A 13882-nucleotide genomic window follows, 5' to 3' on the forward strand; every position below is an offset into this window, starting at 1 on the left:
TGACCAAATGAGGGGAATATTTTGAAATATGTATGAATGGCCCATCCTCGTGGCTATTTGAACTAAACCAGGCTTTTGGTTATTTAGAGTCTCTGAAAGTATCACTGAGATTAATTTGAATGACATTCGGTTTTCTAGGATATGGCACTATCACAATTTAGGTTATATTTTATATCCTAGGATATACTTAACTCCTTTCCTACTCTCTCAATTCTTTATTTTTACTTTCTAATAAGATCTATTGAGGAACAAAAGGATAAAGAGTATAATAGATACTTTTTCTTTCTTTTTGCTTTTCAATATGCTTATCTTTAATTGGTATGTATTTATGATTTTGAATATCAGTTTCTATTTTCGTGGGTATATTCATAATTATGTGGCCATTTGGTGATATGCATAGATATGCTCTACTTAAAAAATTTCATGTTAAATAAAGTAACTTATTACTGTATTAAGTCAATGTTAAATATTGTTCTTCAGTCTGGAAAGGGTTGAATTTAAATCCAAGTTAAGTGGTCCGTCCCAATTGTTATGGTGTTTCATTGGCAGGAATAGAATCCAGATTGTCCATGCTACCTTCCAGTCCTTTATCTGTTATTCCCCACTTCTTTAAGACTCAGTTTAAAGGCTGGCAGAGCTCTCGTATTTAAAAGGGAAGGTGTAATTTTATCTAGAGAAGATAAATATGTGCCCTAAAATGAAAGAAAGACCAGAGGTCCAGACCATAGCCAGGTGTTTTTGGAAAGAGCCAAATTGGACAACTAAATTGGAAAAGGTTGCCTGCATTTATAAAGGAGATTTTCTTCCTATTTATTAATAATTAGCAAGGTCTTAGGTTGTCTAGCTTTGTATTTTTAAATCTGCCCAGTAATTAATTCATATCCTATTAGTCAGTATGTTAGTAGCATGTTGTGTTGTTTCTGTCTTTGAAGTATTAATGCTATGATACACATGCCTCTATGAAGTAAAACTACCAAATAATCTTGGTTCTCTTCTTCTCTCTTGAATATATTTCCCAGACAGTGGTGACTGATTAGAGTGAAGGATGAGCAGCTCTCCAGTGGGAGAAACAAAGTTAGAGCTAAAGTGTAGTATGGGCATTGCTTATTCTCACTTTTAGGAAATCAAGAAAGTTTGGAGTAAAATAGAACTGAATTAGTAGAAAATGAGAAAAGTGTGATCCAGTACCAAATGACCTCATAGGATGGGAGGGCAGTAAAGAATTGTTACAAAAAGGAAACACTGAATATAGGAATATGGGACCAATATCAAGAAATATAATTTTTTTATAGATAAAGTGAGAGGCTTAATGTTTGATGGTTTTAGTCTTAGAAGTTTGTTTTGAACAGTAGACTAAAGGGCACACAAAACTTCCAGAAATAAGGACTGCTCCCATATTACGAGAAATGGGTGTGGATTTCGGTTTGGTTATTATGGGGACTAGCCAAATATTTCACGACAGTTGTTTAAGGATGTGCTTTTGGGAACAAACTCATTTAAGAGTGATGTGCAAAAACGTTACATTTAGGGAAGATCTAAATATGAAATAATCAGAAATGTGAGGTAATAGAAAACTGCTTTAGTTAAGCTGAGTTTGGATCACATGTCCAATTGAGCATGATGCAGTTTCAGAGGGAACAAAGTTTGAGTTATTGATGAGATTCAATTAAAGAATATTAATTTTATGATACTTTGTTTCTTATAGATGCATGAGGGGCAAGAGAAGCCAACAAAGATCCTCGTAGGTCTTCTTGTATTGGGGAGAAATATGTGTTTTAGAGGTTGAAAGGTGCAAAGTCCTCCTGTTTGGTCAGGAAGTGATTCAAGAAATCTTTGTTTTTGAGATGAAGTCTCGCTGGGTCACCCAGGATGGAGTGCAGTGGCGCAATCTCGGCTCACTGTAGCCTCCGCCTCTGAGGTTGAGGCTATTCTCTTGCTTCAGCCTCCTGAGTAGCTGGGACTATAGGCGTATACCATTGTGCCTGGCTAATTTTTTTATATTTTTAGTAGAGATGGGGTTTCTCCATGTTGACCAGGCTGATCTTGAACTCCTGACCTCAAGTGATCTGCCTGCCTTGGTCTCCCAAAGTGTAGGGATTACAGGTGTGAGCCACCGCGGCTGGCCAAGAAATCTTTTTCTGGAATTATTTGAGCCTGTATCACTTGAAGATGTGTAGTACTTGAATGTGTGGTGTGGGTGGGGTGGGGATGAGGGTAGGGGTGGAAAGTGACATTTGCACTGTATGAAGTGCAAGTGAGGCAGAGATGCCAGTGTCTGTTATTACTTGAGAGAGACGAGGCTAGTGTTGGAGGACAAGGCAGGAGGGATGGGCTTTTGCTGAGATTTAGGTGATACACAGAGAAAGTGATTGCCAATCAGATTGAATTCATTCAAGTATTTTTTCACAGAACCAACTTTGCCTTTTTTTGGTCTCTTTATTTAAAGTTTATAACTATCTCTTTCATTGATTTTTCAGTTTTTCTTTGTTTTTTTCCCCCCTCTTTGTGTTTATCTTGTTCTCTTTCTAATTTCTTTTGTTGGATAGTTAGCTTATTAATTTTATCTTCTTTTCTGATGTTAAAATTTTGGACATAAGTTTCCCTCTCTGTACTACTTTTACTGTATCCCACAAGTTTTGAAATGCTACATTTTTGTTATTCATTATTAAGTATTTTTGTTCCCATGTTGATTTATTTGATCCATAAATTATTTAGAAGAGTTTTTTATTCTTTTAATTTCTAAATTTTATCTACTGTTGTCTCCTAAGTTAATTGTATTATAGTCAGAGAGTATATTCTGTTTGATATTGGTTTTTGAAATTTGTTAATGATTTAGTTTATGATTTAATGTGCGATCAGTTTGTGCCTAAAAAGAAACTTTCTTTTCTAATATTGGGTACAGAGATCTGTCAGTGCTATCAAGTCAAGCTTTTCAATATGCTATTCACATCCATTTCTTACTGATTTTTCCTGCTTGACCTCTTCATAATCGAGAGAAACGTGTTAAAATATCTCATTGTGGAGTATGATTTGTTGATTTCTCTGTTTTTACTTTACATAAATTTGAGGCTTTTAAAAAATACATACAAATTTAGAATTATTATATTTCCTTGGTGACTCCAAGCTTTCAGCATTTATCATGTAAAGCCCTGTATCTCTATTAATGCTTTCTGTCTTAACACTTATTTTGTGTGATGTTAACATAGTTTCATTGTTTGGATTGATATCTGCTTGGCATATCAGTTTTTTCTTCCCCATCCTTTTACTTTTGACTTTTCCATATACTTATGCTTTATGTTTATCTGTCATAAATAACATCTAGCCAGATTTTAAAATCCAATCTGACATTCAATAAGACGTTATTATTTTTAAAGAATTTTTTTTTTTTTTTTGGAGACTGAGTCTCGCTCTGTCGCCTAGGCTGGAGGGCAGTGGCACGATCTCGGCTCACTGTAACTTTTGTTTCCCAGGTTCAAGCAATTCTCCTGCCTCAGGCTCCCGAGTAACTGGGACTATAGGCACATGCCACCATGCCCGGCTAATGTTTTGTATTTTTCGTTGAAACGGGGTTTCACTATGTGTTTTAATTTATATGCAGGTTTGCCATTGTATTTCCTTACCCATGTCTTGTTGCGTGTCTGCTTGTCCTCTTTCATTTATTTCCCTTCTTCTTGAAATATGTCATTTATTTATTTATTCATCGATTCAACAGGTGTTTACTGAATGCCTAAGAGGTGTCAAGTGCTTTTCTGGGTGCTTGGCATATGTTAGTGAATAAAATATGCAAAGGTTCCTGCCTTCATCAAGCCTATCATCTTGTCAGAAAGATAGGCAATTTAAATGATATGAGCATTATATCATTTTAGAAGGTGATGAGATGTTATGGAAAAAATATAGAGAAAGGAGAGTAGGTGTGCTTGTGTGTGGATGGTAGGGAGGATGCAGAAGGAGGACAGGTTGTAGTGTTAAGTAGAATGCCCCTTACAAACTTTATTAAATGCAGTCCTCCTGGCAGTGAACTCATTGGATTTATTTATATATTTATAAATGTCTTTAATTTTGTTCCTAAAAGGCAGTGTTGTTGAATATCGTTTCTAAGTTTATAGTTACTTTTCTTTGAGGATATTATACCAACCATTATATCCTTCTGGCCTACTGAGCTTCCAGGAATTTGGCTGTCGTTCTGTTGTAGGTGACATCTCTTTTCTGTCTGGCTTTTTCCCTTTTTCTGTGGCTTCCTGGAGATCAGGATTCTTGTTTTCTATCAGTTCTGGAAAATTTGAGCCATTTCGTCTTTAAATATTTTCTCTCTTTTATTCTGTGTATTCTCTCTAGTTAGCCACAGATTAGACTTTGAGCCATGTCTCCTAATATCTCATTCATGTTTTTCAGGTTTTCCCCCTTTTTCTTACAGTTACAACCAAATGTGTATTAAATATGCCTTATACCAATAGAAAAAAGTTGAAAAGTTTGTTCACGATCTGATGTTTTGAGTATTTGGTTTTGTTTTTTAAGATAATACATTGCTATTGATTTTTTTTTTGGCCTTTTTTACAGGCAAAATTTACATACAGTAAAATGCATGCATCTTGAGTGTGTAATTCGATGAATTTTGACATGTGTATATAACCATATAATCAATACTCCTGTCAAAATATAGAATATTTCCACGACTCCAGAAAGTTTTCTTGTGCCCCTTCGTAGTTAATGCCCTCCCCAATGAAGATAACAATTTTCTGATTCTTTTTCACCATAGTTTTACTTGTTCATTAAAATGGAGTCTATGTATTCTTTTGTGTCCAGCTTCTTTTGCTCAGCATATAAGATTATTCGTATTGTTCCATATAGCATGGGCTCCTTTTTATTGCTTAGCAGTCCTCCCATATTGACAATATCATAATTTGTTTCCCCATTCCCCTGTTGATAGACATTTGGATTGTTCCCAGGTTTTGGCTATCGCAAATAAAGGTGCCATGAACACCCTTGACAAGTCTTTTTGTGGTATACATTTTGACTTCTTTTTGGTAAATACTTAAGTATTTCATTGTTAGGTCATAGATTGGTTTATGTTTAATGTAGAACTTATAAATTTTGATTTAGAATTATAAAATTGTGATTAATATTCATTTCTGACAAATAAGCAAAATTGGACATATTTATCATTAAATATTTAAACTAATATTTGAAGTCCTTGAGATGTGTTCTGTAAGTATTTTGATAGGATGAATGCAGTTTAATGACCTAGTTAATGTCATCTTAAGGAACTTGCTGTAATTTTTATTTCAACTTCAGCATATCCTAGGTTCTCAATCTTTAACCAGTGGTTCACTATGGGTATAAGTTAAATGATGTTAATTAAACTGCATATGAGTGAGAATAGAAATGATTTAAAGCTGCATAAAACTACTTTTGTGATGATATTTACTGTCTAGCTATGTAATAATTTAAGCCATGAGTATGTTCGTGTGATGTCTACTATCACTTACACACACTCATTCAACATGGACTCTGAGACCCTTCAAACTGTTCCATTTTAAAGAGAAAAACTTACATTTCTTTACATTATTTAAAAGATTATCTTAAAAACCAAGATGAAAACCATTGCCTTTTCCACCTTTAATGTTGCAAACCCCAGAACATTGTATAGGAATTCTACCAGTTAGAAAACATTGTCCTTTGCTATCTTTGAGGGTTCAGAATTTTTAAGTAATCTTTTTTATAGTATGAATTTAATTCCTCTAACCCAGATATGTTGTATCCCCCTAAAAGCATGGTTCAAACACTTTATTTTTATTTTAACCTGAAGATGCTTCTGTTAATTTTTGTTGAGTGATTTAGGAAATAAGTAGTATAAAGATTTTATTGTTTACTTTTTACTTGTTTAGAGACAGTGTCTTACTCTGTTGCTCTGGCTGGAGTGCAGTGATGTGATGATTGCTCACTGTAGCCTTGCACTCCTGGGCACAGGGGATCTTCCAGCCTCAACCTCCTGAGTAGCTCAGACTACAGGTTTGTGCCGCCATGCCTGGCTGATTTTTTTATTTTTTGTAGAGACAGGGTCTGCTATGTTGACCACTCTGTTTAAATTTTTATATAGTATACAGTTTTTTCCTCTTGCTCCGTAAATATATTTGGTACCAATTTGTGTAGTGTTGCAAAGCCATTTAATTCATACCCATTAAACAAAGAAAATAAAAGATTACTTTAGAATAGACATCTTGACTATAGTTTATAAGAAACATCATTAATAGTATTGGGCATCAGAAGATGATTTTCTGAAGAGGGAAGATAATATCATTGAGTGTTCCTATGTTGAGATTTTTTCTGGTTTCATGCAGTCCACATAGGTGAGAGTAAATAATTCTAGCTAAATTATTATTATTATTTTTTGAGACAGGGTCTCACTGTGTCACCCAGGCTGGAGTGCAGTGGCGTGATCTCCGCTCACTGCAACCTCCACCTTCTGGGTTCAAGTGATTCTCCCAGTCTCTGAGTAGCTGGGACTACAGGTGCACCCCACCATGCCCAGCTAATTTTTTTTTTTTTTTGTATTTGTGGTAGAGACAGGGTTTCACCATGTTGGCCAGGCTGGTCTCGAACTCCTGATCTCAGGAGATCCACCCACCTTGGCGTCCCAAAGTGCTGGGATTACAGGCGTGAGCCACCCAGCCCGGCCTAGCTAGATTATACTTTGTTTACAGATAGTTGATAAACTGTAGCCCACAGTGGCCCTGCTGTTGGAGGGCTGATTTGTGAGAGATATAGAACTAGGTCTAGATGTTCTGTAGCAGGAGCCATCTCTCTATGTTTAGGATACTCAGAGATGTGAAAGCTTTATGATGGCATTGTTGTACTGTCATGTTAGGGTGTAAGTCATCTGCATTTCTCAAGTGGAAGCTCATGCCAGTTATAATGCTGCTCTCAAACCTAACAAAGGTATATGAGGAGGGGTTGGTATGTTTTCAATGTTTTCAAAGAATGCATTTCTGTCTTTATCATTATATTAAGATAATCCCATAATAGACCTATTTTAGAATGCACTTATACATTTAAGGTTTATTCTTATATTTTAGCTACTTGATGTTTGAGTAATTCTGGATGGAAGAAAGACTGAGTTAAAAAGATAAAAGACTGGTAGCTGGGGCTGGGCATGGTGGCTTACCATGCGCCGAGGCGCTGAGGCAGGTGGATCGCCTGAGGTCAGGAGTTCAAGACCAGCCTGGCTAACATAGTGAAACACCGTCTCTACTAAAAATACAAAAAAATTAGCTGGGTGTGGTGGTGGGTGCCTATAATCCCAGCTACTCGGGAAGCTTAGGCTGTGAGCCAGCATCACGCCATTGCACTCCAGCCTGGGCAACAAGAGCAAAATTCTGTCTCAAAAAAAAAAAAAAAAAAAAAAAAAAAAAGAATACTGAGATGGGTTTCTTGGCAGATTTCAGAGAGTGCAGATTAGAGGCTTAATTTTCTGGTGGCAAGTGCCTTAACTTTGTATTAAGGGATTTATTCCTTTTAAAGTAGTTTACATGTGTTAATTTAATTCTTATAATAACTACATAATAACCATTTCTATTTGGAGCAGAGAAAACAGGGACTGCTTATTTATTGGTTACTTCAAGAAAGTTTTATTTCAATGTTTTCTTTAACACATGTAACCTGTCTGCTAACTTTCTATACATGTTTATTTTGAAGGGAACTATAGTTTTATACAGTTGCTTTTTAGTTACAACTTTATCAAAAAAGTAATAGAAATAGCATGTTTTAGTCAAGGACAATAGGTATATGTGTATCCGTGTAGTGCATATATTTTTAAGTATTTATAGAGTGTAAGAGTGTAAGAGTAGCTCTGTATAGTAACAGTCATTGTATGTTTTTTAACCTTTCTAAGATTTCATTCCTGTACAACCAAGCTCTGTGAAATTATTATGGCCAAAATACCAATGTTTGTCTTTCACCTAATTTATCTGCACTTCATAAAAATGCTTAAATATTACTTCATCATCCTTAAATTTGCTGTGCAGTATGTGAAGTCTATAAACTAGTTCTTGAATATTTATGAAGTAATTCTGATTTTTTTTTTAGGTGTTACAGGCTCTTAGGAATAGTTAGCTTAATTTGGAACAGGATTCTCTATTATTTGTGTGATTTTTCATTTTTGAAAACCAAGTTAAGAGTAAATCCATCTATGTATAATCCAGTTACACTGACATCGGTTTTTGTATCTTTCTATAGGAGTTTGGTTAGGCATAACAGTTCTCATGCTTCACAATATCCTGATTGAAATGCTAGGAAAAGTGCTTTACAGATAATGCATAGCATTGTGTATACGTTACTTATCCCCTGTATAAAATTCTGTTTTACAGAATGCATGGGTAGTATCAGCAGTTGCAGTTTATAAAAAAGAACTAATGAAAAATACCCTTAAGAGAGTAGGTTGTAAGCATTCTCGCCAGAAATAAATGATTCTGTGAGGTAATGTATACGTTAATTAGCTTGATTTCTGCAGTCGGTGCCTGTGTCAAAACATCGTGCTGTATACCATAAATATAGATAATCTTTATTCATTAAAATAACTAAAATGTAAAAAAGAGACATAACTGTCCCTCAAAGGTTGGACAGTGAAATAGGATGGAAGTCCCAATTTGATTATTTACCGGAAGCAATTATCCTTATTTGGTAGGCCTGATGGAGACAGTCACTTTATGCCTTACTTGGGCTAGGGAAAAAAGTGTGTAAAAATTTCCAGAATTTTAAAACAAAGAATAAGGGCAAAAAGTACTGGCATATGTTTCTCAATAAAAACTCAGTATTTCCAAAAAATAATCTTAAAAGAATACCCTTTCTTTACTTTTCTGTTATTGTTGAGGAAAGTTATTTTACAGTTTGTTTATTTGTATGAGATTTGTTTGCTTTTTAAAGGTGTAAGATCAGTATTTTAAAATACACATACCAAATCCATGTAGTATAATAGTGGTGATAAGCTGTCAGTTGACAGTTGAGCAAGATAGAACTTAAATCTTTTATACTGGCATAGTGTTAGCCTTAGGTAGTTCACGTTTCTCCTTAAGCAGATTTGTGCCTGTAAATAGTTTGCTTCAGAATGAATGGGGCAGGTATTTGGTGGATAATGATCCCCTGGGGTGGGATGCTGTTAGACCGTTAGCATAATGTGGAATATTGTTAGGTGCGTGGTCTTGGATAGTTCCCAGATTGCTCCATCAGAATCTGCATTGAAACAAATTCTCCTGATGATCTGTGTGCACATTAAAATTTGAGAAGCCTTCCTAAAGAAGACATCAAATTTGGCATCTGGGGAACTAACACTTCTCTACTCGAGATTGCAAGAATATAAAGATTTAGAAATTATTTATTAGAATTATAAAACAAATATTCCTCTTAAAAGTATATTTCTCTTTAAGATTATCCATCTTTTCTGGAATAAAATGTTTTTAATGCATTTCTGTACTGCTGTTCTTAATCTTACCTAGCAGAGAAGATAGACTTTGCTTTGTCCAACCTGAACGAGCGAGTCTGGTTATTGTTAAGTCTTCCCTAAGATAGCGGCAGCATCTGGATTTGCATGAAGTCAAATCTTGTGAAACGGAGGTAGAAAACTGGCCCTGACACTGGGATGGCATTGCATGGTATTCACTATTGGGCATGTTTTGTAACACCAGGGATACAGATATCCTGCATCCTAATTAAAAAATAAGTATGTCCTGAGTGTCTATTGAATTCAGTGTGATATGGAGTGGATCAAACCCTTCCTCAGGGAGTGTATGGCCAGGTTAGGAAGTATTCTTGAAGGGCACATGCCTTGAGCAGAACTATGGCATTCTGAGATGATCATGTGGATCCATTGTCTAGACTTTCTCCAGCTGTGGTTAAAAGAGGGATTAGGCATATAGCATTCTTTTCAGCCAGTTCAGCATTTCCTATCAAAGTAAGTACTGTCATAGTATATCAGTATATTTAAGGGAAATTAGAATTTAGAGCAAGAAATATAAATTCTAGATGTAAGTATCTTTTCCTAAGAGACTTAATGTAAAATTTTGTTGTGGCACACTCTACTCCTGAGTTTTCCAGTTTGCTTTAGGGAAAAATCTCTTGTTTGAATTCTGCTTCCAGTATTAGAAACTCTTCAATGTTGCTCAGCTTCTGAGATGGCCCCAGGAACTCATTGACTTTTCTGGTGATTGCTTTAGTGTGTCATTTTGCTTCTTGTGGATCTCTTAGTACCAACCAAGTCCTGCTCAGTAGTGTGAGCAATAAACCACACAGGATGGGGAGCTGTTCATGTTGAACCCTGCGTTGGGCCTGGCTCTTACATGCATACTGGTGGTGGGGGTAAGGGTGGGATCTAGGGTTGAGGGGCAAGGTTTGAAAACCAATGTCCTAGCATAAGAACACTACCATGACTACTATTAACCTAAAAACCTACCTTAAGCCCCCTTTTTAATATGTGAGACTTCTTCTTCCCTGAATTTTTTTCTTGCCTCCCTTAAACATTATTTCTATCCAGTAGTGTAGTGTTTGTCTCTCTTGCACAGGTGACCAGAAACTTTGGAGGTAGGAGACAGCTGCTCATAGTCACTAAATGTCACTAAGTGCCTTAAACACGTGGAACCTGGAACAAAACATCGAAACACAAAGATGCCTTCCAAGAACATACACTTTTCTGCCATACAATTGGCAAGCATCTTACTGTTATAGGAGAGAAGGGAGCTTGCCATGAAGTTTCTCACAAACAAGGAACTCTAAGAGAAAAATGATAGTGTGGTATACTTTAAGATTGTAAATGCCATTTTCTTAATTTATTGTGTGGAATGTATTTCTATTAGATGTTTGTGTATAATACTTAAAGAAATACTAACAAGGGTATTTATTGGTTCATTTATGCCACAGATCTTTTCCTCTACACATTCTCAAACATGAACTTAATTCTTGAGAATGAAGAGACACTGCTGTATACTGTAATTTATATTAAATTGTGATATGTCCTCCATTAAAAAGACAATATAGCCTTATTATTAGAGAAAAGCAACAGGACACCTTTTGTTCGGGATTTCTCTGTGGAAAATACATTTTGACTTACATAGGATTTAAATGGCAACTTGTTAATAGATAATTTTAGCAGATTGCTCAATGTTCCACTTAGGGATTAGTTTAGATTTTGTTGTGTCATGATTGTACAGAAAAGTGCTATATAGTCATATCAGATTGTCCCACGCCATGCCTAGTGAATACTTGTGCCACTTTTGCTCTACAGGAAAATGACTCAGGCACTTTGGACACGGTGGGCGCTGTGGTTGTGGACCACGAAGGGAATGTTGCTGCTGCTGTCTCCAGTGGAGGCTTGGCCTTGAAACATCCGGGGAGAGTTGGGCAGGTAAGTAATTACGGGTTTTTTAAACTAGCCTTTCAAAGTAAAGCATGGAATTTTTAGCTCACAATTTTTTTTTTTTTTTTGAGACAGAGTCTCACTGGAGTCTGTCTGGAGACTCTTTGCCCAGGCTGAAGTACAGTGGCATGATCTCAGCTCTATGCAAGCTCCACCTCCCAGGTTCACACCATTCTCCTGCCTCAGCCTCCCGAATAGGTGGGACTACAGGCACCCGCCAACATGCCTGGCTAATTTTTTTGTATTTTTAGTAGAGACGGGGTTTCACCGTGTTAGCCAGGATGGTGTCTATCTCCTGACCTCATGATCCACCCACCTCGGCCTCCCAGAGTGCTGGGATTACAGGCGTGAGCCACTGTGCCCGGTCCAGCTCACAATTTTTTAACCAGTGGGAACATTTTTTCTTTAGAAAAAAATGAATATAATTGTTTTTTAACATCTAGTATAAATCATCAACCAAATACCTTTTTAAGATTCTTTTTAAGAAAACCTATCTCATAGTAATTGGTTTGTTTCTCATCTTTACAATGGGTGATCCTAGTTTTGCCACTTTCAGCAGGCTGGGCACTGGCCTGGGTATTTAATAGAAATTTCATAAATGTGTGCCAGTTTCCATTTGCTCTCTGTAAATATCACTGTCTTTAGGAAAAAGCTCTACTTGACTATCCTGCTTGCTTTTTAGTTGGATAAATGATTTTAGAGTTACATTTTTTATTTCCTCTATTCCATGTATAGTGACATTTGGCCCTTTACATCCCTCCTCTGATCAAGCATTTCAGCCATTTTATAAAATAACCAGTATTTCAGGTCATCAACACATGGTATCACTTAAAAAATCTAGAAAGGAGATTGCTCTAATTTATGTAAAATTTGCTTGTCCTCAGTTCATTTGCACATCCTCTTTACTTTGCCCCTCTCGCCGTCTCCGATCTTTAGTTTTATACTGAGAATGAAATTTAACAATCCATTTGATCTAGGAAGATTTCTGAGGATAAACCAATTTTGACACATTACTTGTGGGCTTAATAAATATTTGTTGAGTGAACAAATGAATTGGATACTCTCATGGACTAGTTGCAAGGGTTCATTTAAACTCAGTATTTAGGTGGCATCTTATACATGGAATGTGTCTTGTTATGCTTTGTGTACTTTGTCACATTTGAAGAAGAGTCAATGTCACAGTTACTTTGTTCATGAAGGTTAGTTATTATTTGAAGTAGAGAGATCCAATTCATGGAGAATATCACTGCACACCCCAAAGTGATATTGCTTGATCTGCTCTAAGCTGCTTACATTCCTAGACTAGGAAAAAGGGGAAGGGAAGAATAATGAGTTTTGTGCTACTCTGCCTAGTGTACAAGGGGCTGTATAGGGAATGATTACTCCATGTGTGTACAGTGCTTTGAACTCATTATAAAAGCCTTTGTCTGGTCATGGTATTTTTCTTACGTTATAAAGTCCTGTGTATTTGTCAAGTTTGCAATAGGAAAATCAAACTTGGCATATCAGATTTAGATACCCTAGTAGAAAAGGTGAGAGAAAAGCCAGCAGAGTCACCTTTGATGCATTATAGTCCCCATGACTTTCTCACTGTTTTCTGTTTGTTTTGGTTAGCAAAATAGCAACAACAGAACTAAGGATGGTTCTGGACTATGTTAGCAGGATATTACGTCTAACAGTCTTGAAGCTGTTCTGCCCCTGCACTTAGAACTGTCCTGAGCAAAAGAAATACTTCTGTAAAATTTATGTGTTGATTTGCCTCACTTGGCTAGTTTATGAATACCTAGCTTCTGAGAGTTATAAAATCAGGAAAGAGTGTGAAATAAGAGTAAAAGGGCTTATAGGAAAATGCAGTTGCTTAATTGGATTATAATGCTTGGATAGAGGAGATGTAATAAACTTGAAACTATGTAAGTATCAGATGAGAGGTAAAGAACAATTCTTTTTGACAAGCCCAAATGAAACAAAATACAAAAGTAAGTTATATCAAAGGCAAATTATTTTTTAAAGTGTGCTGAAACTAGATACTTTTAATGTATGTTAAATGCACAATTAACTACTTAAAAATTTTAGCATATTACCCTGCTGTAGATATATGATAGCAGTACAGATGGTGAATGGCAATTTGAGGCCAGGCACAGTGGCTCACTCCTGTAATCCCAGCACTTTGGGAGGCCGAGGTGGGCAGATCAGTTGAGTTCAGGAGTTCAAGACCAACCTGGCCAACATGGTGAAACCTCATAGAGAAAGAGAAGTAGAGAAGGTGAGAGAAAAGCCAGCAGAGTCACCTTCAATGCATTGTAGTCCCATGACTTTCTCACTGTTTTCTGTAATTCCAGCACTTTGGCTCATGCCATCTCTACTAAAAATACAAAAATTAGGCCAGGTGCAGTGGCTCATCCTGTAATTCCCAGCACTTTGGGAGGCCAATGCGGGTAGATCACTTGAAGTCAGGAGTTCAAGACAAGCCTGGCCAACATG

The 13882-nt window shown here is 36.3% G+C and overlaps 1 protein-coding gene across 43 annotated transcripts in view; it reads left to right on the plus strand.

The window, feature by feature from the left end:
- TASP1 (taspase 1) overlaps positions 1 to 13882 on the plus strand; it is a 443904-nt gene that overhangs the window by 106266 nt on the left and 323756 nt on the right. For all 43 annotated transcript variants that reach the window (XR_012419142.1, XR_012419143.1, XR_012419138.1 and 40 more), the window contains one exon: positions 11270 to 11389. Coding sequence is in view for 23 of the 43 variants with exons in the window: in XM_065522748.2 (XP_065378820.1) it covers positions 11270 to 11389 (120 nt within the window). In the remaining 20 variants the exon portion in view is untranslated. The remainder of the gene's footprint in view (positions 1 to 11269; positions 11390 to 13882) is intronic.

This window comes from Macaca fascicularis, chromosome 10 (genome assembly GCF_037993035.2).
Source record: "Macaca fascicularis isolate 582-1 chromosome 10, T2T-MFA8v1.1".
Lineage (NCBI taxonomy): Eukaryota > Metazoa > Chordata > Mammalia > Primates > Cercopithecidae > Macaca > Macaca fascicularis.